Source organism: Acomys russatus, chromosome 4 (assembly GCF_903995435.1).
Source record: "Acomys russatus chromosome 4, mAcoRus1.1, whole genome shotgun sequence".
NCBI lineage: Eukaryota > Metazoa > Chordata > Mammalia > Rodentia > Muridae > Acomys > Acomys russatus.
In genome coordinates this window covers 29,284,390-29,309,444 of record NC_067140.1, presented here as the reverse complement: position 1 = coordinate 29,309,444, position 25,055 = coordinate 29,284,390, and the positions used below count along the sequence as shown (strand labels likewise).

The 25,055-nt window shown below is 44.1% G+C and overlaps 1 protein-coding gene across 1 annotated transcript; it reads left to right on the top strand.

Annotated features, from left to right (window-relative positions):
- Positions 1-1,946: 1,946 nt before the first annotated feature.
- Ddb2 (damage specific DNA binding protein 2) lies at positions 1,947-25,048 on the top strand. Its single transcript, XM_051144102.1, has 10 exons — positions 1,947-2,204; positions 3,689-3,828; positions 4,614-4,805; positions 17,676-17,821; positions 19,200-19,299; positions 19,381-19,558; positions 19,812-19,954; positions 24,147-24,311; positions 24,447-24,492; positions 24,753-25,048. The coding sequence occupies exons 1-10, from the start codon at positions 2,078-2,080 to the stop codon at positions 24,821-24,823; spliced, it is 1,308 nt and encodes a 435-aa protein (XP_051000059.1). The 5' UTR covers positions 1,947-2,077; the 3' UTR covers positions 24,824-25,048.
- The last annotated feature ends 7 nt before the right edge of the window (positions 25,049-25,055 follow it).

The following is a 25,055-nucleotide window of genomic DNA, read 5'->3' as shown; positions in this document are numbered from 1 at the left end:
TGAGACAACGTTTCTCTGTATGTAGCCTAGCCTGGCCTCGAACTCGTGGAGATCCACCTGCCTCTGCCTCCTGAGTGCTGGGATTAAAGGTGTGCGCCACCACCGCCCGGCTAGTCTTCTACACCTTTTTATTTTATTCTTTTATGTGTGGGTGTCCAGTGTGCATGTGTGTCTGTGTACCACGTGTGTGAAGGGCCTGAGGAGACCAGAACTACAATTACAGACGCTATGAGTGTTAATGTGGGTGCTGGGAATTGAGCCCAAATTCCTTGGAAGAGCAGCCATTCCAGGCTGTCCACCAACTTGCTATGTAGTAGAGGCTGGCCTTGAACTCATGGTCCTCCTGCCTCTATCTTCCCAATGCCAAGATTACAAGACAAACAGTGAGTTCAAGGCCAGGCTGGATGACATGAGAACCTTTCTCCAAAATGGTGGCAAGCAAGACATCTTAGTGGGTAAAGTGCCTATGTTCAATCTCCATGTCCATGTAAATGTGGAAGAAAAGAGCCAACTCCACAATACTGTCCTCTGACCACTACACGTACTCTGTGGGGCACATTCACTCATATACACACACAATTATAATAGAAAAATTTGGATTTAAAATTTTTTAAATTTTATACGTATAAGTATTGCCTGGGAATAACACAGGGCTGGTGCGTGCAAACATAAATATTGTCCTTACCTACAGCATCTATGAGGTAAAAACATCTGTAAAATAAGAGGAAGAAATCAAATGCTAAAGCCGTCTGTGATTGGCTATGCTGAGGCACCTATTATTAGTGACAAAACGGGGAAATATTTAGCCACACTTGGATCTTTGCTCTTGTTAGGTCATAAACAACCTACTTTTCTTTCTTTCTTTTTTTTTTTTTTTTTAAGATTTATTTATTTATTATTATGTATACAGCGCTCTGCCTGCATGTACACCTACAGGCCAGAAAAGGGTCAGATCACATTACAGATGGTTGTGAGCCCCATGTGGTTGCTGGGTATTGAACTCAGGACCTCTGGAAGAGTACTCAGTGCTCTTAATCTCTGAGCCATCTCTCCAGCCCCCCCCCCCTTTTAAAATTTTTCCTCTGTGTGTATTTTAGTTTTTCTTTTTTTCTTTCTTTCTTTTTTTTTTTCAAGACAGGGTTTCTCTGTAGCCTTGGCTGTCCTGGACTGGCTTTGTAGACCAAGGTGGCCTCGAACTCAAGAGATCCGCCTGCCTCTGCCTCCCGAGTGCTGAGATTAAAGGCGTGCGCCATCACACCCGGAGTGTTTTAGTTTTTCCGAGACAGGGTTTCTCTGTGTTATCTTGGTTGTCCTGGATTCGCTCTGCAGACCAGGCTGGCCTGCCTGCCGTCTGCCTCCCAAATGCGGGGATTAAAGGCGCACACCACCACGCCTGACTTTTCTGTTTTTTTTTGAAACAGGGTTTTTTGTGTCCTGAACGCGCTCTGTAGAGCCGGCTGGCCTCGAACCGAACTAACAGATCCACCTGGCTCCGCCGCCGGAGTGCTGGGATTAAAGGCGTGCGCCAACACCGCCGGTTTAAACCATCTGGTTTCATCAGGCCCAACACACACGCGAAGTCTCAGGTCTTAAGGAGTTAAAAGGAAGAAAATCCTCCCAGCACGCTCCAAGCTCCTTTCCGGAAAAGGTAGAGCCGCCAGGGGGCGGGCTAAGCCTGAGAGGGCGGGGCAATTCCGGGGGCCGAACAGTCCCTACAGTGGCAATCCCGAGGGGGCGGGCCAGTCCTGAGGGGGCGGGGCAATTCAGGGGGCGGGACAGTCCCTACAGTGGCCATCCCGAGGGGGCGGGACAGTCCCGAGGGGGCGGGGCAATCCCGGGGAGGGGGCGGGACAGTCCCTACAGTGGCCATCCCGAGGGGGCGGGACAGTCCTGAGTGGGCGGGGCGGGGCTAAAAGCGAAGCGGTCCCTGGCGAGTTTGGCGCGAAGTTGTCTTATGCAAGCTTACCTTCGTGGGCGGCACCGCGTACGTAGCCCCTTCCTGTTTTTTCCTCAGAGGCTTTTCAGTTCTCGCTTCGTTATCTCGCTGTAGGACTTGATATCTCTTCACGAGTACGTCATGGCTCCCAAGAAATGTCCGGAAGCCCAGAGGTCCCCCAGAGTCGCAGTGCTCCTCCAGAGCAAAAGCCGCAGAAATCCTTCGGAGCAGAAGCCGGAAGCCAAGAAGCTATGTGCGCTGGGTCCTGGTACGCCAGTGCTGCTGCCTTAGCTTTCCGGTGGTTCAGGGTGCTCACGTGAGGCCGAAGTTGGGGTGGTGGGTGCTTGTGCCTAGACTCCTGAAGCAGTTCCTGGGCGCGGTCGCCTCAGGCTGTGATTTTCTTTGAGAGGTTCGAACCCAGGCCTCCAGTACGCCGAGCAAGTAGTCTGGCGCTGAGCTACACTCTTCAGACTGCATTTTACTAACCAGTTCACTTGACAGCAGAGAGTTTAAGTTTAACCTCCCCCCACCTCCACATCAGATGACAGAATCAGATGAGCTCCATCACTATAGACCCACAGTCCCCATTTTTCTTTATTCCAGAAATTTTACACAGAAGTTTTACTGTTTCAAAGTAATCCTCCCTTTCCCAGCCCCGTGGTTGCTGACTTTCCATAGTCAGTGTTGTTACCTGTAAGGCTTTGAGTTTCAGCTCTGAGAGTCGGAAATTGCCTCTTTTCCCTAGGAGGCTCATTCTCAGAGGTCTACCAGGTTTGAACCTGGGGCTGTAAGGAGTGTGGTGAGGTAATAGGGTGGTTTTTATCATGAAAAGAAAGGAAAGTTGTCAAGAGAAAGGACCTACAAGATTGGATCCACCAATAGAGCTGGGTAAATCAGAGTTGCTTTATTCTCGTTCTCAGATTTACCTCCCCCTCCCTGAAGCAAAACCTAGTCAATTTAGAGCTTTTCTAAACCCTACTGGATTCTTCTGGTTTCTACTCAAGTAACAGTCAAAACATTGCTTATTTTATTATTATTATTATTATTATTATTATTATTATTATTATTATTATTATTATTATTATTAGTTTGTTTTTTGAGACAGGGTTTCTCTGTGTATCCCTGCCTGTTCTGGAACTCACTCTGTAGACCAGGCTGGCCTTAAACTCACAGAAATCCACCTGCCTCTGCCTCTTGAGTGCTGGGATTAAATGTGTACTCCACCACTACCTGGCTTATTTATTATTTTTTAAAATTAAGTGTCTTGCTGGGTAGCCCAGGCTGGCCTCAAATTCAAGCTGTATCTGCCACAGCCTTCTACGTGCTAGAATTACAGTTACGTGCCATCGTATTTGTATACCTCTTACATTATTTTAATATAAGACTAAACAAATTTTTTTCCTAAGCAATGACTCCTATGATGTCCTAGAAATTTTGATTGTAATTTTAAGATTGTCCCTCAACTCCTACTAACTTGTCATCCCACACAAGAAAAGTCTGCACTATACTGTGTATATTTTTTTTTTGCCCAACTCTAAGGAACACTGCAATTTCATATTTAGTTTCACTTCAGAATTCCTGTCTGGAGGAGTGTTTGGGGAGGGGTTGTTATCTCCTTCTTGGGTTGAATGGGGCTCAGCAGTGCTTCTGGAAAGGCTTTTAGGAAGTGATAAGACACATTGGCTCTACTGAGTGAAACAGCAAAGGGGTTCCTATGATCGTGGAGAGGAAAATGTTTGTGTTCTTTGGCAGTTTCTAGCAAGAAGTGTGAGTCGTGCAGCCTTTTGGCAGAGTTGTCTAGCCTGCAGAGCCCTCCATGGAGCAGTCGCAGCATCGTCAGGGAACTTGACCAGTATAAGTTGGGCAAAGCCACCTGGCCATCTCTACAACAGGTGAGACGCTTCCTGTCTGAGGTACTCTCAGGTCACCCTGGCCATCATCGGCCGTGATGGCTAGCCATCGGACACTCCGCCAAGGAGAAAGTTTGACTTTGTCAGTATCCCAGCTGGAGTGTGTTCTGCCCTCTTGCTTTCCAGGCTTAGTTCACACACACAGCAGATATTTGATGCACAGGGCAGGGAAGACTTATTCTATTTTGTTTGTTTTTGGTTTTTTTTTTTTCAAGACAGGGTTTCTCTGTGTAGCCTTGGCTGTCCTGGAACTCACTCTGTAAGTCAGGCTGGCCCCAAACTCATAAAGATACACCTGCCTCTGCCTCTCAAATGCTGAGATTAAAGGCATGTACTACCACTGCCTGGCAAGACTTTTTTTTGGGGGGGGGGGAGGGGGAAAGACAGGGTTTCTTTGTGTAGCCTTGGCTGTCCTAGACTTGCTTTGTAGACCAGGCTGGCCTCAAACTCACAGCGATCCACCTGCCTCTGCCTCCCAAGTGCTGGCATTAAAGGCGTGCGCCACCACACCTAGCTAAGACTTAATGTTTATCCATGAAGGAGCCAGAGACTGTTAGTTTACCCACTGAATTTAATTTCTATTTCTAATTTTGAGACAGGATCTCACTGTGAAGCCTTGGCTGGCCTGGATCTCTGTGTGCGGAGCTGGCTGGCTTCAGTCTCACACAAGTTCGCATGCTCTGCCTCCTGAGTACTGCAGTTAATGGTGGGCAACGTCCTGAGTTTAATTCAATGAATTCGGGTTAATTCTCCTTTCTCTGATTTAGGGTCTCCAAAAGTCCTTTCTGCACTCTCTGGCCTCTTACCGGGTATTCCAAAAAGCTGCCCCCTTTGACAGGAGGACTACGTCCTTGGAATGGCACCCAACTCATCCCAGTACCGTGGCTGTGGGCTCCAAAGGGGGAGATATCATGCTCTGGAACTTTGGCATAAAGGACAAACCTATCTTCCTTAAAGGGGTAAGTGGTTCCAGGTGCCAAATGATTATGCTATAAAGTTGTTTATTGGAGGAATGGAAGGAATGTTAATATCTAGTAGCAAGATGGTTGGGAGCAAAAATAACTGGGTGTTTTCAAACTTACAAATGGAAAAAAAAAATCACCCCAAAACCTCAACTACTGTTTGAATGCTGGCCATTACAGTGTTAGAAGGAAAGGGCCAGGTGCACGCCTTCAGTCCCAGCACTCAGGAAGGCAGGGGCAGGCGGATCTCTGTGAGTTTGAGGCCAGCCTGGTTTATAAAGTAAGTCCCGGACAGCCAGGGCTAGGCAGAGAAACCCTGTCTTAAAAACAACCAAACAAACAAAACCAACCAACCAAACAAACAAAAAAATCCCAAACAAACAAACAAACAAAAAATATATATATAATATATTAGAAGGTATAGACTACTCATTCATTAAGGCTATCCTTCCTCCTCCTCCTCCTCTTTTTCTTCTCATCTTCCTTTTGAGATAGAGGTTCACCATGTAACTTGGTTGGCTTGAAACACCATGTATAGACCAGGCTTGCTTCAGATTCATAGAGATCTGCCTGCCTCGGCCATTCCCTTCTGTGTCCCTTCTTAACCTCCTTTTGTCTGTCTTTCTTGTGCTAGTTAATTTTTCCATACTGTGACAGTACCCAGGAGAAATGACTTAAAGGAAGAAAGTCAGTTGTAGAGCTGCCATACTTGTTTTCTCTAGTTTATCTGGGCTTGTGGGCATCGTGGTAGAAGTGTATGGCAGAGCGCAGCTGCTCACCTCTCAGCAGCCAGGGGGCAGAGAGAATAAATTGCAAAGGTCTGGAGTAAGTGACGCTCTCGAAATGCATGTCCTCCAGTGACCTGCTTTCTCTATCCAGGCCCCATGTCCTATTAGACCATTCAGTTTGAAACTCACCAGTAAATTAAAGCAGTGATGAAGTGAATAGCCTCGTGATGCAGTCACCTTTCAATAGTGCCATCAGCTGAAGCCCAGACTTTCAATATGTGAGCCTTTGTGGCAGGGGCACAGTTCATACCCAAGCTATATTATTTCCTATGGTTCAGGGACACCAGACCAGCTACGTCTGTTCCTAAAACTGGGGTTCTGTATTTGTTTTTCCTTTTGGCTGGAGTTCTTTTTTCTATACTTTTCTCATGGCTGCCTCCCACTTATAGTTCAAGTCTCTGCTTAATCTGCCTTTGAAGTTTTTTAAAAAGAATGTATTTAAGTTTGTATATGAATGTTTTCCCTGCATGTATGTGTGTGTACCACATGCATACCTGGCATCTTCAGAGGCCAGAAGTGAGCATCAGATCCTCTGGAACTGGAGTTATAGATGGTTGTGGGCTGCCAGATGAGTGTTGAGAACCAAACCTGGGTCTTTTGCAAAAGCGCCAAGTGCTTTTTAACAACCAAGCTAGCTCTCCAACTCCTAATCCATTATGAGAGACAGGGTTTTGCTATGTAGCTTTGGCTGGCCTAGAACTATGTAGACCAATTTTGCCTCGAACTCATAAAGATTCATCTGCTGCTAGGCCTGGTGGCGCACGCCTTTAATCCCAGCACTTAGAAGGCAGAGGCAGGCGGATCACTGTGAGTTCTAGGCCAGCCTGGTCTACAAAGCCAGTCCAGGACAGCCAAGACTACACAGAGAAGCCCTGTCTCAGGGGGAAAGAAAAAAAAAAGATTCATGCTTCTGCCTGGAGAGTGCTGGTATCAAAGGTATCTGCCACTAGTCCTGACTTGATCTGCACTGCTGCAGAGGAAGTCGCTCCCGCCCCACCCAATCACTTTCTAGATAATATCTCTGCTTCACGATGTTCCCCCAAATATTTACCAGCATTTGAAATAGTGTATTACTCTGTCTTGCCCACTGGAGAATAATTGTGATGGCAGGGACCTTGTCCTGCATTATCACCGTATCCTCAGAGCCTACAGCAGCCTTTGGCGGCCTAGAGTAGCTGCTTTGTATTTGGTGAGTGAGCCTGAAGTACAACTGAACAAAAGGATATAAAACAACTAACAGTGCAGATGCCAAATGCTCCAGGAGACACAAGAAGAGATCCTGTGCGTTAGAGATCATGCTGAAGGCTTCATGGATGACTGGAGAACAGTACTTAAATAGTCAGGAGATAATGAGGAAAGGCATGGTGCTGTCTGGTGTCTGGCAAGATTTGAAGATTTGATGTAGTTTTTAGGTGTTTTGTTGTCATGCTACCTGGGTCAAAGACAAGCCTTTTACCACAGAACTACAGCTTGACATACTCACTTAAGTTTTTGTTTTTATTTTGTATTTGTTTGGTTTGATTTGTATTTCTTGTTTGCTCATTTGTTTTGTTTTTTGATAGAGGGGCTCACTTTGTAGCTCTAATTTTTGTAGCTCTAATTGGTCTGAAACTTTCTATTTAGACCAGGCTAGCCTCGAACTCACAGAGATTGTCTGCCTCTGCCTCATGAGTATGTGCCACCATGCCTGGCTATTTGATTTTCTGGAAAGGGGGTTTCATTTTAGCCCTGGCTGGCCTTAACTTGCTATGTAGCTAAGGATGACTTTGAATTCCTGCTGATTCTCCTATTTCCATTTCTCAAGTGTGGAATTACAGGTGTGCACCACCATGCCCACCAGTCCCTTTAAGAATGGTATAAAATACTAAGGCTTATATTTAGTTGCTGAGGTATTGGCTTTTTAGGAAGTTTACCTTGTGTGGTTGGTAGCTGACATAGAGATTTGTTCTATAAAAAGTGACTTTCTGCGTTTGGGAGGCAGAGGCAGGTAGATCTCTGTGAGTTTGAGCCCAGCCTGGTCTACAAAGTGAGTCCAGGACAGTCAAGGCTACACAGAGAAACCCCATCTGGAAAAAACAACAACAAAAAAAAAAAAAAAAAAAAAAAAAAAGAAAAGAAAAGAAAGAAAGAAAGAAAACATGCTTGAATTTAGAAGAAAGATAAAAAAGAGTGCTGAGGAGGATTTCCTTCCCCTCAAACAGGGTAGGTAAGAAAACAGGTGACTTCTAATAGAGGAAGTTAAAATTTAAGCTAGATTAAAGAATTCTGGCAGAAGATTTTTATTTCCTCAGGAATCTAGGACATGGGAATAGAGAAATGTGGTTATGCCTGGAGGTGGTAAAAGTAGTCTAAAATATTCTAGGGAACAGCTGCTTTGAGTTTGAGCCGGAGTCTTCTTTTGTTTCCAAATACTCCCCCCTCCCCTTGCCCTTTTCATGTAGAAGAAGGTGCTGAAGGGCTCCACATATGCCAAGCATACGCCTGCCCTAAGCCACACCCCTACTCCCCCTGCATCACCTTTTATAATACATGTTATACATATATATTATTATACAAGCATTGAACTGAAGTTTCCTTACGCTGCTGTGGAGACTGGCTTGATCATTTGAATTTTGTGCTTGACAAGGGAGCTAGGTATGCTGGTATAGAGGATTTTGTTTACTCCCAGAAGCTGAGAGAAAGTTGACGAGAACAATTACAGGGGGAACAGCACGGCCATGTGTTTGGTTATTTTAGTCATCTGATCTTGGCTTTGAGCATGACATCTTTCAAACCCTTGGTGAGGGATTGTGCATTACATTTTCTTTTTGTTTGTTTGTTTTTTCAAAACAGGGTATCTCTGTGTAGCCTTAGCTGTCCTGGACTCACTTTGTAGGCCTCAAACTCATAGAGTTCCCCTTCTTCTGCCTCCTCGTGCTGGGATAAAAGGCATGCGCCACCACACCTGGCTGCATTACATTTTCAAAGTAAAAACATCAAGCCAGGTGTGGTGGTGCAGCTTGTCATCCTAGCCCTTAGGGAGTCCTGGACTGCCAAGGCTACACAAAGAAATCCTGTCTTGAAAAATAAAACAAACAAAAAACAGTGAAAAGATCTTTAATGTATTCTTGTAAACTGTATATAATTATAAAATTCAAGTGATAGAAGTTTAAAGATATAAGTAAAATCAAAAATATCAATTTTGAACAATTTTCTGTGCATATATGCTCTATTCCATGCATCCATTCATATCTTCAGTGTGGTTACATAACTATTCTATCATAGAATGTTGTGGTTAACATATGTCAGATATTTTACCAATATGTCCTAGACTCGCTTTGTAGACCAGGCTGGCCTTGAACTCACAGAGAGCCACCTGCCTCTGCCTCTTGAGTGCTGGGATTAAAGATGTGAGCCACAGCGCCTGTTGTTAAATAGTGTTCTATTATAATAATACATTTATCCACTACCTGTTGGAGAATCTTTACATTTTTCTAGTTGTTGGTTGCTATAAATAAGAGTGTTATGAATATGCATGTACAAGAATTTGTGGAAAAAAATTTTTGAGACAGTTTTCACTATGTAGCCCTGGCTGTCCTGGAACTCACTCTAGACCAGGCTGGCCTCAAGCTCACAGAGAATGCCTGCCTCTGCCTGCCCTCTACCTTGAACTTTCAGGGCAGAACTTTTCCTTCCTCTTCACTGTATAATTTGGACATTTGTTGCTATTGCTTTTTCCTCTCTCTTTTCTCCCTTACGTACATTTATATACTTTAACCTACCTTATATAAAAACAATCCAACATTCCCCATTTTTTAATTATAGGAAAGGTAGGAATGTTAGCATTCTGCTCCAGTCCACCTACTTGTGATGTCATTGCTTACCTGCCATGGGGATGTGGCCCTGCCCAGAGCCATATAAGAGGAAAAACCATCCATGTGCCTCCTCCTCTCTTACCTCTCATACTCTTCTCTTGTCTTCTCATTCTTCCTGTCTCTGTCTCTGTCTCTCTCTGGGGTACCCCTCCCCTTTTCCTTCTCCCCCATGCTCCTTTAATAAACTCCTCTATAACAACATATCTGTTGCCTGGCGTCTTATTATCTTATCATCTTATTTTCTTTTTATTAATCATAACACTGGGACTAAAGGCATGTGCCAGGCTCCATGCTCCCCACCCTCACCTTCCACCCCCTCCACCAGTACCCCACTCCTCTGTGAAATATTTCTTTGTTTGTTTGTTTGTTCATTTTGAGACAGGGTTTCACTGTGTAGTTTTGGCTGTCTTGGACTCATATTGTTGTGGACCAGGCTGGTCTTGAACTCACAGCAATTTGCCTGCCTCTGCCTCCCAAATGCTGGGATTAAAGGCCTGTGCCACCACCGCCCAGCTTTTTGTTGTTGTTGTTGTTTTGGTTTTTTGGTTGGGTTTTTTGTTTTGTTGTTGTTTTTTGAGACGGGGTTTCTCTATGTGATAGACCTGGCTGTCCTGAACTCACTTTGTAAACCAGGGTGGCTTCAGACTCACAGAGATCCACCTGCTTCGGCCTCCCCAAGTGCTGGGAGTGCATGCCCCACCACACCCAGCTAAACAATTTTGCTATATTTTTAAGGAAGGTGTTTTTATTAGATATAGAAGTCTAGATCCATAATTTTTAGAAAATCAGTAATCTTTTTTAACATTTCTTTATTGTTCGTCTGTGAGACAGAGTACTTGAATATATGGGAGTCACAGGACTGTTTCTGGGAGTTGCTTCTCTCCTCTACCTTGTAGCTCAGGGGATTAAAGCTGGCAGCACGCACTTTTACCTACTGAGCCATCTCACTAGCCCTAAACTTACATTGGTATATTTGGGGCTCGAGAGACGGCTTAGAGGTTAAGCGCACTGACTGCCCTTCCAAAGGTCCCAAGTTCAATTCCCAGCAACTACATGGTGGCTCACAACAATGAGATCTGGTGCCCTCTTCTGCCCTGCAGATGTACCTGCAGGCAGAGTGCTGTATACATAATAAATAAATATTTTTTTTTTATTTGGTATATTTATGTTGCACAATGTTGTTCATTTTTCTTTCAGTATTTCAAAGATTTTCTCTGTAAAGATTTACTTTTTTAACTTTATTTTTAAATTATGTACATGTGTGCATGTTTATATGTGTATATGTGTTTGTAAGTGCTGGTGCTCTCAGAGTTCAAAAGAAGTGATCAGATCCCCTAGAGTGAGAGTTACAGGAGGGTGTGAACTGCCCAAGGTGGATGCTGGGAGACAAACTCAGGCCTGCTTCAAGAGCACGCAACTGCTGAGCCATCTCCAGCCCCTTCAAAGATGCTTTTTAGTGAGAAGGTTGTCACCATCCTTATAAAATCTTTCCTTATGAATATGTTTTCTAGCTCCTTTAAAAAAAATTCTCAGCCGGGTGTGGCCTTTAATCCCAGCACTCCGGGAGTCAGAGGCAAGCATGAAACCCTGTCTTAAACAAACAAAAAACCAATGTATTTTCATAATATTTTCTCTCAATTCCTCCCTGATTTTCCCCATCTCCCTACCACCCAACTCTGTTAATTTTTTTATCTCTTTCTTTAAAAACAAAAACCAAGGAACACGAACACACACACACACACACACACACACACAAACACACACATGGGTGCACACATAGAAAACCCCACCAAAAGTGGAAAAATAATATGCCCAAACAGCCAAGCATAGTGGTGTACGCCTTCAATCCCAGCATTTAGGAGGTAGAGACAGGCAGAACTCTCTGAGTTCAAGGCCAACCTGGTCTACATAGTGAGCTCCAGGTCAGCCAGAGCTACATAATAAGACCCTGTATCAAGAAAAAAAAAAAAAAAAAAAGGAGCTGGAGAGATGGCTCAGTGGTTAAGAGCACTGACTGCTCTTCAAGAGGACCAGAGTTCAATTCCTAGTACCCATATGGCAGCTCACAACTGTCTGTAACCTCAAGATCTAACACCCTCACACAGACATGCATACATGCAGGCAAAATACCAATGCACATTAAAAAACAAATAAAACAAAGCAAAATGAGGCAAAGGTCTAAAAAAATACTATTGAGTGTGTTGGCCAACTATTCCTAGGTATGGGGCTTGCCCTGAAGTGTGGTTAATACACTCAGTAGATAACCCTGTATATTAAAAATGGTGTCAAGCAAGTCCAGGACAACCAAGGCTAACACAGAGAGACTCTGTCTTGAAAAAAAATAAAATAAAAGGTGTCAATTGGGTATAGTGTTATTTCACAGTCTGTAATCCTAGCACTCAGGAAACAAAGGCAGGAAGCTAGAGAGAGGTAGGTAGGCCAGCCTGGGCTAGGTAGCAAAAACCTTCCTCAATAAAATGAAACCCAAATCTTTCATTGGATGATGAGATTATAATTTTTTTTTCTCAAGACAGGGTTTCTCTGTGTAACATCCCTGGCTGTCCTGGACTCATTTTGTAGAACAGGCTGGCCTCCAACTCATAGAGATCCGCCTGCCTCTGCCTCCCGAGTGCTGGGATTAAAGGCGTGCGCCATCACGCCCAACTGATTATTGACTCTTAAAGATTTTCTCCAAGCGCTGTGTGGTGTGCACATCTGTAATCCCAGCACTCAAAAGGCAGGCAGATCTCTGTGAGTTCGAGGCCAGCCTGGTCTACAAAGTGTCCAGGACAGCCAAGGCTACACAGAGAAACCTTGTCTTGAACCCGCCCCCCCCAAAAAAAGTACTGGAAGAAGCCCATCCCCAGCACTCTGCCATGTTGACAATCTCGGCCAGCTTACTGAGGTGTGGAGGCTATCGTCCTCTCTGCCTAGCCTTTAATCCCAGCACTCGGGAGGCAGAGGCAGCCAGATCACTGTGAGTTCGAGGCCAGCCTGGTCTACAAAGCGAGTCCAGGACAGCAAAGGCTACACAGAGAAACCCTGTCTCAAGAAAAACAAACAAAAAACCACAAACGTGTTTTATGTATTTTGTTCATTTTTCTAGTTGTTTAAAGCATGAGGTATATTTAATTTCTGATACTAGCAAGGCTAGAAGCAGAAATCTACACTTAATAATTGTCATAGTTTTTCCTAATTAGTGGCTATTGAGATGGCTCAGTGGGTGATGAGGACAGGAATTTGGATCTCCAGTAGGTGGCATGGTAGCTCACCAGTAATCCTAGGCAAGGGAGGCAAAGACAGACTCTCCAGAACATAATGATTTCTAGGATCAAGTGAGAGAGAGAGAGAGACTCTGCCTCAGTATGTAAGGTAGACAACAATAGAGGAAGATGCCTGACCACAACCTCTGGTCTCTGCACACATGAGAGTACACATACATACACATATGTACATTACACACAAAAGTGAAATATTTTCTCCTCAAGACAGTTGATGGAGATGTGTGTGTATTTTATATTTATAGATTTATATTTACATATATATATGTATGTATGTGTATATATAAAACCACTCTATAGGGAAAGGCAAGAGAATTGTAAAAGCTTGTAGTGAGATCCTCTATATTTTGTGTTTTGTTTGAGACAGAGTCTCAGTTTGTTACAACCATCCATAACTTCAGTTCCAGGACAGTCAAGGCCCTTTTCTAACTTATAGGGGCATCAGGCATGCATATGGTACACATAAAATAAATCAAAAAATTAATTTTCTCTATGTGGGGTTGGAGAGATGGTTCAGCAGTTAAAAGTAGTGCCTGCTCTTACAGAGGACCTGGGTCCCATTCTCAGCGGTCACATGGGGGCTCACAGCCATCTGAAACTCTAGTTCCAGGAGATTTAATCCCCTCTTCTGGCCTCCACTGTCAACAGTCACACATATGATACACAGACATGCATGTAGGACAAACACTCATGCATATAATAATAAAATAATTATAAAAACTACGGCTCAAGCTGGGCATGGTGGTGCATGCCTGAAATCCCAGCACTTGGGAGGCAGAAGCAGGCAGATCTCTGTGAGTTCGAGGCCAGCCTGGTCTACAAAGTGAGTCTAGGACAGCCAAGGCTACACAGAGAAACCCTGTTTCGAAAAATCAAAAAACATGGGGCTGGAGAGATGGCTCAGAGGTTAAGAGCTGCTCTTCCAGATGTCCTGAGTTCAATTCCCAGCAACCACATGGTGGCTCACAACCATCTATAACGTGATCTGATGCCTTCTTCTGCAAATAAAGCACTCATATACAAGAAATAAATAAATCTTTTTAAAAAAGAAAAAGAAAAAGAAAAAAAACAAAAAAGAGAGAAACCCTGTACAAAAACAAAAACCAAAAAGAAAAAAGAAAACCTGCAGTAATCTTATTACTTACACATGATAAAAGTTTGATTTCTTTATCACTCTGATACTTTTTTTTTCTTTTTTGGTTTTTGAGATAGGGTTTCTCTGTATAATGTAGCCTTGGCTGTCCTGGACTCACTTTGTAGACCAGGTGGCCTCGAACTTACAGAGATCCCCCTGCCTCTGCCTCCCGAATGCTGGGATTAAAGGTGTGCGCCACCACACCCAGCTCACTCTGGTGCTTTTCATGCCCAATCTTTCTTTGGCACAGACCTCTAGCATGTTGGTATGTATGTATCTATAATACACATACTTGCCATTTAAGATAATCTCACTAGCCTAGAATGATCTTAAGTTTGCAGTCTTCCTGCCTCAGCCTCCTGAGTGTACCATGCCTGGCCTTCTCTGATAAGGCTGAACAATATTGCATTACATACTCCATATTCCCACATTTTCTTGTTGGTTTTTTTTTTTTTTTTTCCTTTTTAAAAATTTATTTATTATTTATACAGTGCTCTGCCTGCCACTTCTCCAGGCCAGAAGAGGGCATTAGATCACATTATAGTTGTAATTGCTGGGAATTAAACTCTTTAAGAGTGAGTGAGTGTGTGTGTGTGTGTGTGTGTGTGTGTGTGTGTGTGTGTGTGTGTGTTTTGCAGTGTCCTCAGAGGCCAGGTTGTCAAATCCCCTGTAACTGGAATTAAAGGTGGTTGTGAGCTACCATGCAGTTGCTGGGAATTGAACCTAGGTCCTCTGTAAGAGCAACCAGTGTTCTTAACAGCTGAGCCATCTCTCCAGCACCAGACTCATATTGTTTTTTACATGAGCGTTTGAACTGATTCTACTACTTGGCTATTTTGAGTGACACTTGAGTGACATTGTAATGAAGATAGATGTGTACATAGCTCTTTCAGATAGCCACGTTCCATTCTTTGGGATGTACACTCAGCAGTGGGATTGCTGAACTTAAAAAAAAAGAGGTGTTTTTTTGTTTTGTTTTGTCTTTTTCAAGACAAAGTTTCTCTGTGTAATGTCCCTGGCTGTCCTGGAACTCTCTTTGTAGACCAGGCTGGCCTCTAACTCACAGAAATAATCCATCTGCCTCTGCCTCCTGAGTGCTGAGATTAAAGGCGTGTGCCACCATGCCTGGAGCTGGATCAAATGTTAATGCTACTTTTAAAGGAACCCTTATACTGTTTTCAGTATAGGCTACATCATCTTTCATTGCATTGTCATCAAAAAATGCAAGATGGGGGTTAGAGAAGTGGCTCAGAGGTTAAGAGCTCAAAACCATCTATAATGAGATCTATAATGAGATCTGATGCCCTCTTCTGGCCTGTAGGTATACATGCAGACAGAGCAATGTATATATAGTAATAAATAAATCTTTTAAAAAAACCCACAACAAACAAAAAAGTGTGCAAGATGAGGTAGGGGAAACCATAATCGGAAAATATTGTATTTTTAAAAATCTTTTTTCAATAAAAATAATAAAATTTTAAAGAGTACACAAGAATTCCAGTTCTTCCATATCCTCACCATTAGTTTTTTTCTTTTAAAGATTTATTAATTATGTATTCAGTGCTCTGCCTGCATGTACACCTGCAGGACAGAACAGAGCATCAGATCAGATTGTAGATGGTTGTGAGCCACCATGTGGTTGCTGGGAATTGAACTCAGTACCTATGGAAGAGCAGTTAGTGCTCTTAACCTCTGAGCCATCTCTCTAGCCCCCTATTTTCTGTTCTTTTGAGAGCGGCATTGTGAGGTGTGTGAGGTGAGTTTCCTTTGTGTTTCTCTAAATGATGTTGAGTACCTTTTCATATGTTTGTTGGGATCTGTGTCTCTTTTTAGTTGGATATTTGGAGTTTTGTTTTGTTACGGTTTTTGAGTTAATAAGCATCTTAATGAATGTTAACCTCTTCTCAAATTTATGACTTCCAAGTATTTTCTCCCATTCTATAGGTTGCTTTTTCATTCTTGTTTCCTTTAATGCTTAATTTTTTAAATTGTTTTTAGAAACAAGGCCTCACTGTTTTAGAAACAAGGCCCAAGATGGTCTTGAACTCCTGCCTAGTGCTGGGATTACAGGCACATGCCACCATGCCTGGCTTGATTAATTTTTAATATTTAAACTAACACTGCCTTTTGTAATAAATCCAGCCTAATCATAATGTATTTGACCTTATGAAATAATCACTGGACTTAGTTTGCTAATAGTTTTCAGGATCTCTCTTTTTTTGTTCATGTATAAAATTTCCTAGTAATTCTTTTGTTATAAGTTTTTTGATAGATTTAAGTATCAAGATTACGTGTTCCAGCTGGGTGCGTTGGCACATGCCTGTAATCCCAGCACTCGGGGAGGCAGAGGCAGGCAGACACTGTGATTTGTAGGCCAGCCTGGTCTACAAAACAAGTCCAGGACAGCCAAGGCTACACAGAGAAACCTCATCTCAAACAAACAAACAAACAAACAAAAATTACACTTACCTCAAACTTGGAAATTATTCACTCTTTAGTCAGTGGATCATTCAAGATTGACATCCTTTCTTTTTTTCATTGTTTTTGTTTTTTGGTTTTCAAGACAGGGTTTCTCTGTGTAGCCTTGGCCATCCTGGACTCACTTTGTAGACCAGGCTGGCCTTGAACTCACAGCGATCCACCTGCCTCTGCCTCCCGAGTGCTGAGATTAAAGGTGTGTGCCACCACGTCCAGCTCTTGACATCCTTTCTTTGCCTTCTCCTCTTTCCTTAACTTTCTGAATGGTTCAACCCCAAAATCATTAGGTAAGGACAAGCAAGAGAGATGTTTTCACAGTAAGGAGGCCACAATTTGTGTGTGTGTGTGTGGAGAGAGAGAGAGAGAGAGAGAGAGAGAGAGAGAGAGAGAGAGAGAGAGAGACTATGCACACGCATGGCTACATGCCATGTGTATGTATGGGAGTGCCTGTGGAGGCCAGGAGAGGGCGTTGGATAACCTGGAGTGGGAGTTACAGGCAATCTAAGCCATCCTACATGCATGCTAGGAACTGAACTGTCCTCTAGAACAGAGGTGGGTGATCTTAACCATTAAGCCATCGCTCTAGCCTCTATAATAAGCACTTAAGGTTAAGCCACAGGTGCTACTCCCCTCCCTTTTTAATTTGTTGGGTGTGTATGTAGTTGGGGGACAAACACAGGGCTTTGTGCATACTAGGCACGTGCTCCAACACTTGCTGTACCTCCAGGCCCTTCACAGTTGTGTCATCACTGCTTACAATGTCTGGAAGGCTAGAAAAGAACAGATTGTTTCCTGCCCTCCAAACCCCACCACTTTTCCCAGCTGAAGAAGCTCTTCTAGAAAGAGCATACTGTGGTTTCCAAGGGCTGAATGTAAGGGAGGAAATGTGATAAAAGTAGGAGAGCATGAGAGTGTTTTTATGGAGTTAATAAAAGTGTTCTGCATCTTAATTTTGGGGATGGCTAGGCTACTGAAATGTCTGCGTGTGTTGAAATTCACAGAACTGTGTACCAGAACCAGTCATAGTTACTACCTCTTAATTGAAAATATACAAGTCAAAATAAAGCCTTAAAAAAAAAAAAGCTGGGCATAGTGGTGCACGCCTTTAATCCCACTCGGGAGACAGAGGCAGGCGGATCGATGTGAGTGAGTGCAGGACAGCCAGGGCCACACAGAGAAACCCTGTCTCAAAAACAAAAGACAAGAGTATTCTAATGTTAGATAGCTAATCTGGCCTTGGTGTTTCTGCCTCAGTGCTGTTTGCGTCTCCAGGCCTGGGTCCTCACTTCTGGCCCATCATTACTCACTGGCTTTTTCCTTCCTCGTGTTAGATTGGAGCTGGAGGAAGCATCACTGGGCTGAAGTTTAACCACCTCAATACCAACCAGTTTTTTGCCTCCTCAATGGAGGGCACAACCAGGCTGCAGGATTTTAAAGGCAACATTCTTCGAGTTTATACCAGCTCAAACTCTTGCAAGTGAGTGGTTTAACTAGTAAGAGAAATGGCTTCTAAGCTCTAGATGCAGTTTTGCTGAGAACATGTCCAGTCCCGTTTCTTTCACTCAGGCACAGGGAAGATGGGTACTAGCCACTTTGTACCATTCCTTCTCTTCCTTTGGCTCTTAATGTTCTGACTTTGGTCCAAGTGGGTCATTGCACTAGGAAGGTGTCCTGGATCCTCAGCTCTTATCTTTGAGGGAAGGGTTTAATCACTTCTGTAAGTCATGCCCATATTAAACTAGACCTTTACTTTCACAGGATAAGTCAACATAGTATTTGCCTAGGCATTTACAGAGTAGAGCAGTACTTAAAAACTGAAGTTTAAGCCGGGTATGACTGCACATGCCTTTAATCCCAGCACTGGGGAAGCAGAGGCAGGAGGATTGCTGTGAGTTCGAGGCCAGCCTCGTCTACAAAGTGAGTCCAGGACAGCCAAGGCTACACAAAGAGACCCTGTCTCAAAAAACAAAACAAAACAAAAGTTTAGCCATGTGTGGTTGTGCTCACCTTTAATGCCAGCACTTGGGAGGCAAAGGCTAGTGGATCACTGTGAGTTCAAGGCCAGCCTGCTCTACATAGTGAGTACCAGGCCAGCCAGGACTATACAGTGAGGGCCTGCCTTGAGAAAAAAGAAGGGAGAAAAAGAGAGAAGGAAAGAGGGAAATGCAGTTTGATTTCTGGTCGGAGGCACAGTCCTGCTAAGGAATGATATACAGGGGGTCTAAGCAGCATGGGTGTCATTCTGAGCTACCCCACAAGGCTGAGCAGCACGCCATCTCTGTCATCTGCACGGACTTGGAGTTCTCCTGGATGTGAATCAGGATCTCTTCTTGAGTCTCTCTCTCTTTCTCTCTCTTTTTTCCTCACATAGTTTTCAAGAGCAAAGGTTTCTGGTTGCATTTGATTTTCCCTAAATGCTCAGGAAGGGGCAGATGTTCACTTCCAGCCAGCAGTGAGGAGCCGAGCTGGACAGTTTCTATTTGGTTTGTCATCTCCTTTGGCCCAAAGAGTAAAGAGTGACGTGCATCAGAACAGTAAACAAGGCCTCTTCAGAACCTGGGCTGTGGGAGCAAAGCTAGTCTTTGGGTTTGCTTTGTGGCTCCGAGGTTTCAGGGGCTATTTGATGATTCTAGGCCTAGCAATAACTGGACAAATTTCTGAGTTCAGTCAACCTCACCCCTTTCCTGCATGGTAAACAAGGCTCAGTGCCCATCACTGGAAATTCATAGCAAGACAGTTACTCATTGATTCAACAAACATTTATTGATTGCCTGTCGGATACTGGAGCTGCAGCAATGACTAAATAGACCTATCTCAGTCTCAAGGAGTCTTACAGCACTCTCTCTCTCCTCTAGGGTCTGGTTTTGCAGCCTTGATGTTTCTGCCAAGAGCAAAGTGTTGGTTACAGGAGACAATGTGGGACACGTGATCCTGATGAACACAGATGGCAAAGAGGTGGGTGCCATGTGGCCCACTCCCACCCCCTTACCACTATTTTATTCTGTGTTTCCACCTAAACTAAACTTTTCTCTGCAGCTTTGGAACCTCAGAGTGCACAAAAAGAAAGTAGCCCATGTGGCCCTGAATCCCTGCTGTGACTGGCTTCTGGCCACAGCCTCCATAGATCAAACAGTGAAAATTTGGGACCTGCGCCAAATTAAAGGGAAAGCCAGCTTCCTCTACTCACTGCCTCACAGGCATCCTGTCAATGCAGGTGTGACACCCCAGACCCTATCTTTCTCACCACTAGCCACCAGGTGGCTGTTACTCCACCCTTACCACATCTACTAAGCTGATGTCTAAGACTCTTTCTGGCTCTGGCTGCTCCTTTGGCTGTGTAGTTTCTACAGTCCGGTTCATAGTCCAGGTTGGCCTCTTCTTCTTTACTTAAAAGGGAATGGTACATTGGAAGGTCAGGGTGCCAGCGGCTGAGGGTTCCTTCATTTAAGCGTTTTTCACTTTGTCAGCCTGTTTTAGCCCAGATGGAGCTCGCCTCCTGACCACTGACCAGAACAGTGAGATTCGGGTTTACTCTGCCTCCCAGTGGGAGAGCCCCTTGAGCCTGATCTCCCACCCTCACCGTCATTTTCAGCACCTCACACCCATAAAGGTGAGTGACAAGAGGAAAGGCTCTGTGACTATGGGGGGAGGGTCACATCTGCAACCTGCAATCTCAGATATGTCTTTCACTGATAAAAAAAAAAAAAAGTCCCTTAATCCTTTGGTTTTTATCTGTTCCTTTTATCCTATTTCTGTAATTCCATTGCGAGTTCTCTCTTTGAAGTAGGGTCTTACTATGTAACCCCACTAACCTAGAACTTGCTACATAGACCAGGTTAGTCTTGACCTACTAGGGAGCATCTGTTTCTGCCTCTCAAAGGCATCACTACCATCCATGCCAAGTGGACATCGAGTTTTCTTAGTATACCTTATAAGCTACTTTTCTTTCTTTCTTTCTTTCTTTCTTTCTTTTTTAAGATTTATTTATTTATTATTATGTATACAGTGTTCCTGCTTGCATGTACACCCACAGGCCAGGAGAAGGCATCACATCACATTACAGATGGTTGTGAACCACCATGTGGTTGCTGGAAATTGAACTCAGGACCTTTGGAAGAGCAGATGGTGCTCTTAACCACTGAGCCACCTCTCCAGCCCATAAGCTACTTTCTAAGCTCTTCAGCCCAGCATTGATCTTACTGTCGACATTTGCTATGACCTTGATCCTTTGTTCTGCCCTGTCTGTTTCAGTTGCCCATATATGCAGCTGACTCACAAACTAACCTAACCTTCTTGGATTGTCTTGCAGGGTTAAGTAGTCCCTAATAATAGAAATAAGACCCTTAGTTTCCCAACTTAGACCTCAGCTTCATCTGTAGGAGGGAGTAGTATCTAACTGGTAGGGTTTTGTGAGGATGAGTCAGGATACATGAAACACGACACCATGCCTAGCCCTCGCTAAGTACTTAGTAAACAACTTAGTATCCACGTATTTTAAATCAAACCCAACAATAAACAATATGAAGAATTCTTCTGAAGCCAGGTGTTGTGGTGCACGCCTTTAATCCCAGCACTTGGGAGGCAGAGGCATGTGAGTTCAAGGCCAGCTGTCACTACATATTGAAATCATGTCCCATGGCACACAAAAGGATTGTTCTGGGGATGTTGCTCAGTGGTGGAGTCCTTACCTAGCATGCACAATGCCTGGGGGTAGGGACACACATAAAAATAATCAGGTGTGGTTGGACACACTGGTAATGCTAGCACCTGTGGGGGTAGAAACAGGAGGACCAGGATTTCAAGGCTTTATTGCTCTTGCTAGGCTGTATCCTCATCTGTCCCTTCATATCCATCGATGCCAACATCTGTGTGTGTTTATTGGCTACCTCCAAGCCACTGAATGCACCTAAGTATTATTTATTTATTTAATGTATGTAGGCATCTTATCTGCATATGCCTGTGTACCATGTGCACGTCTGGTGCCCTTGGAGGTCAGAAGATCCCCTGCAACTGGAGTTACAGATGGTTGTGAGCTAACATTGTAGGTCCTAGGAAACCTATATCCTGTGAGAGAGCGGCCCCTGCTCTTAACCATTGCGTTGTCTCTCCAGCCCTTCTTCTCTTGCTCTTGCCTTTCTTCCTTCAAAACTCCCTTGAAGCCATGCATGGGGCACAAACCTAGAATCCTAGCTCTTGAGGTTGAGGCAAGATGGCAGGTTTGAGGACTCCTGGGCTACACAGTACAACCCTTGTCTCAAAAACAAAACAAAACAAACAACAACAACAACAAAAAACAAATCAAGAACTGTCTTGAAATTAGGAAAAGCCTATCCAATTCTGTTATGTCAATAGCTGCCAGATTTGTTTTGAGTGGTATGATCTAGGGAATGTAGGTTTTCTTTCCTTTCTCCTTAAAAAAAAACAACAACAACAAAAATAAACAAACAAAAAGCCTGAACAAGGCTGATGTGGAAAAATTTGTTAAGAGCCAGAGGAGTTCAGTGGTAAAGTCCTTGCCTAGCCAGGCGTGGTGGTGCACACCTTTAATCCCAGCACTCAGGAGGCAGAGGCAGGCTGTGAGTTTGAGGCCAGCCTGGTCTACAAAGTCCAGGACAGCCAAGGCTACATACACAGAGAAACCCTGTCTGGAGTGGGGAGCCCTTGCCTAGCATGCACAAGGGTTCAGTCTCCAGAACCGCAAAAACAAACAACAAAACAAAAATGCCCAAATTGGTATCACCTTAAGAAAAAGCAAGAGAGGAGCTAGAGATAGCTCAGTGGTTAAGACCATGTGCTGTTCTTGCAGAAGGACCTGGGTTCAATTCCTGGTACCTCCATGGCCGCTCACAACTGTCTGTAACTCTACTTCCAGGTGATCCAGTGCCTCCTTCTGGCCTCTGCAGGTACCAGGCACACATGTAGTACACTTACATACATGCAAGCAAAACACACATACACATTAAAATAAAAATAAAAAAACTCTTCACTAGGTAGTGGTGGTGCACACTTTCAATGCCAGTAGTTTGAGGCCACTTGGCTCTACAGAGCAAGTTCCAGGACAGCCAGGAGTACATAGAGACACTATCAAAAAATGAAAACTAAAAAAGAAATGAATCTTAGAAGGAGGAAGAGGAGACTATTGGGAAAGCAAACATTTGTAATGTAGGGCAACTCATTTTCAAGTCCCCTTCTAGATATAGGGAGGTGACTTAATTATTTTTTTTTTTCTTTTTGAGACAGAGTCTCACTATGTAGTCCTGGCTGGCCTGAACCCTCTACGTAAGCCAGGCTGACCTTGAACTTAATGGAGCCATCTATCTACCTTTGCCTCCAGAGTGATGGGATCAAAGGGCATGCACCCAGTAGGGAGTTTGTTTCTCTTCAATAAATTGTATGTTTGCTCTTCTTAAAAAAATATATTTCACAAATGTGTGGTGGCGCATGCCTATAATCCCAGCACTTGGGAAACAGAGGCAGGCGGATCACTTTGAGTTCAAGGCCAGCCTGGTCTACAAAGTGAGTCCGGAACAGCCACAGTGACATAGAGAAATCTTGTCTCAAAAAAACAAAAATAAAAAATAAAAGTTGGGCACAGTAGCACATGCCTTTAATCCTATCATTTTAGAAGGCATTGGTGGGCAGATATCTGAGTTCAAGGCCAGCCTGCTCTACAGAGTGAGTTCCAGGACAGCCAGGGCTACACAGAGAAATTTTTTAAAAATTAAAAACACATATTTTAAAATTTTGTGTGTGTGCCTATACACTGATGCCACAGTGGGAAAGTGGTCAAAGGGGGTTTTTCTCTCCCACCACATGGGCCCTGGGATCAAATTCAGGTCATTAACCTTAGTTGGTGTCAGATGCCTTTATCTGCTGAGTCATCTAGCCAGCTCTTAATTTTGTCTTATACGCAGTATTTGGTTCTTCTTGTCCTATTAGTGGTTAAAAGTTTTTGATAAAAAAAATATGCATCCATACACACACACACAAATAAATACATATCACACACACACACACACACACACACACAAAAATACTCTGTGTATAGTCCAGAAGAGGGCACTGGATCACCTGGAAGTGGAGTTACTGACAGTTGTGAGCGGCCATGGAGGTACTAGGAATTGAACCCAGGTCCCTCTGCAAGAACAACACCCCACTGAGCCATCTCTCTAGCTCCTCTCATGCTTTTTCTTAACATGATACCAACTTGGGGCATTTTTGTTTTGTTTGTTTTTGCAGTTCTGGGGACCAAACCCTTGTGCATGCTAGGCAAGGGCTTTACCACTGAACACTTCTGGCTCTTAATAAACTTTTTTATATCAGCCCTATTCAGATTTGTGTGTGTTTTTGTTTTTTCAAGACATAGTTTCTCTGTAGCCCTGGCTATCCTCAAACTCCCTCTGTAGACCAGGCTGGCCTGTCTGTGTGAGATCCTGAGATCAAACCCACAGTCTTGTGTATGCGATGTAAGTGCTCTGCCATGAGCTATTAAAGAATACCCTGCATGTGTACAGGGTTGACATCAGGTGTCGTCCTCAATTGTTCTCCACTTTATTTTTGAGACAGGGTTTCTCACTGAACCTGGGAATCATTGATTTGGCTGCACTAGATAGCTAGTAAGTTCCAGGTGTCCCGCCTCCTCCTCCCCAGCTGGGTTTATAGGTGCATCATGATGAGACTCTTATGTGGGTGCTGGGGATCCAACACAGGTCTGCTTGTGTGGCACGCCCATTACCAAGTGAGCCATCTCCCCTGGCTTTAAGAATGCTGATGCCTCTCTAACCAACCTCTCCATTTCCTAGGCAACCTGGCACCCACGGCACGACCTCATTGTTGTGGGCAGATACCCAGATCCTAATGTCAAAAGTTGTGTTCCCTACGAACTAAGGACAGTAGATGTGTTTGATGGAAACTCGGGGAAGATGATGTGTCAGCTCTATGATCCGGGGTATTCCGGTATCACTTCGGTAAGACTTGGACCCTCAGTGATGGGAGGAAGTGGGGAGTCAAGCTACCTTTCCGGTCAGATCTAGTCCCCGTGTACCCTTCTGCCTCTTTACTGCCTTCACCCCACCTTCACACTCATCCTCTCGCCTCTGCAGCTCAATGAGTTCAGTCCTATGGGGGACATACTGGCCTCTTCTATGGGTAAGTAGAAGCAACTGTTATCTCAGTCTGTCCAAGCCTGACCCCATCCCTAAGTTTAAGGCTAAATTCACCTTAGGCCTGCCCTGTTCATCCCAGGGCAGTGGACAGTAAAGCTATCTAGGAGACAGTGGTCTCTGGCCTAGGTCACCCATCTGGCTTTACGTTGGTCATGCTACTATCTAGTCTGCTAGTTCCCCATGGCAGTCCCAAGCTCTGAGACCAGTAACAAAGATGTCAGTAAGACTTCTTGCTTCTCCTAGGTTATCATATTCTCATTTGGAGGCAAGAGGAAGCTTGGTCACAGAAAGATGATGATCATGAAACACAGTGATGAAGGTGTGGGACAGTAAAACCTGGATCCCACAAATGGGGACAAGTTCTGTGAGAAGAGGAGGCTGTCTGTTAATAGGCCACAAGCACCCAACTCTTAGGGTTGGAGTAGGGACACTTGTGGCATGGGATGCTGTGGGACTAGGATACTGACATGGTACTGTTCGAGATTTTTGTTTGTTTGTTTTTGTTTTTTGAGACTGTTCTGGATTTTGCTCCAGAAATGTAAGAGT

Coding starts and splice junctions, on each gene's coding strand:
- Ddb2 (XM_051144102.1), top strand. CDS start 2,078: ATGGCTCCCAAGAAATGTCCGGAAGCCCAGAGGTCCCCCAGAGTCGCA. Junction 19,955..24,146: donor AGCACCTCACACCCATAAAG/GTGAGTGACAAG, acceptor TCCATTTCCTAG/GCAACCTGGCACCCACGGCA. Junction 24,312..24,446: donor GGTATTCCGGTATCACTTCG/GTAAGACTTGGA, acceptor TCGCCTCTGCAG/CTCAATGAGTTCAGTCCTAT.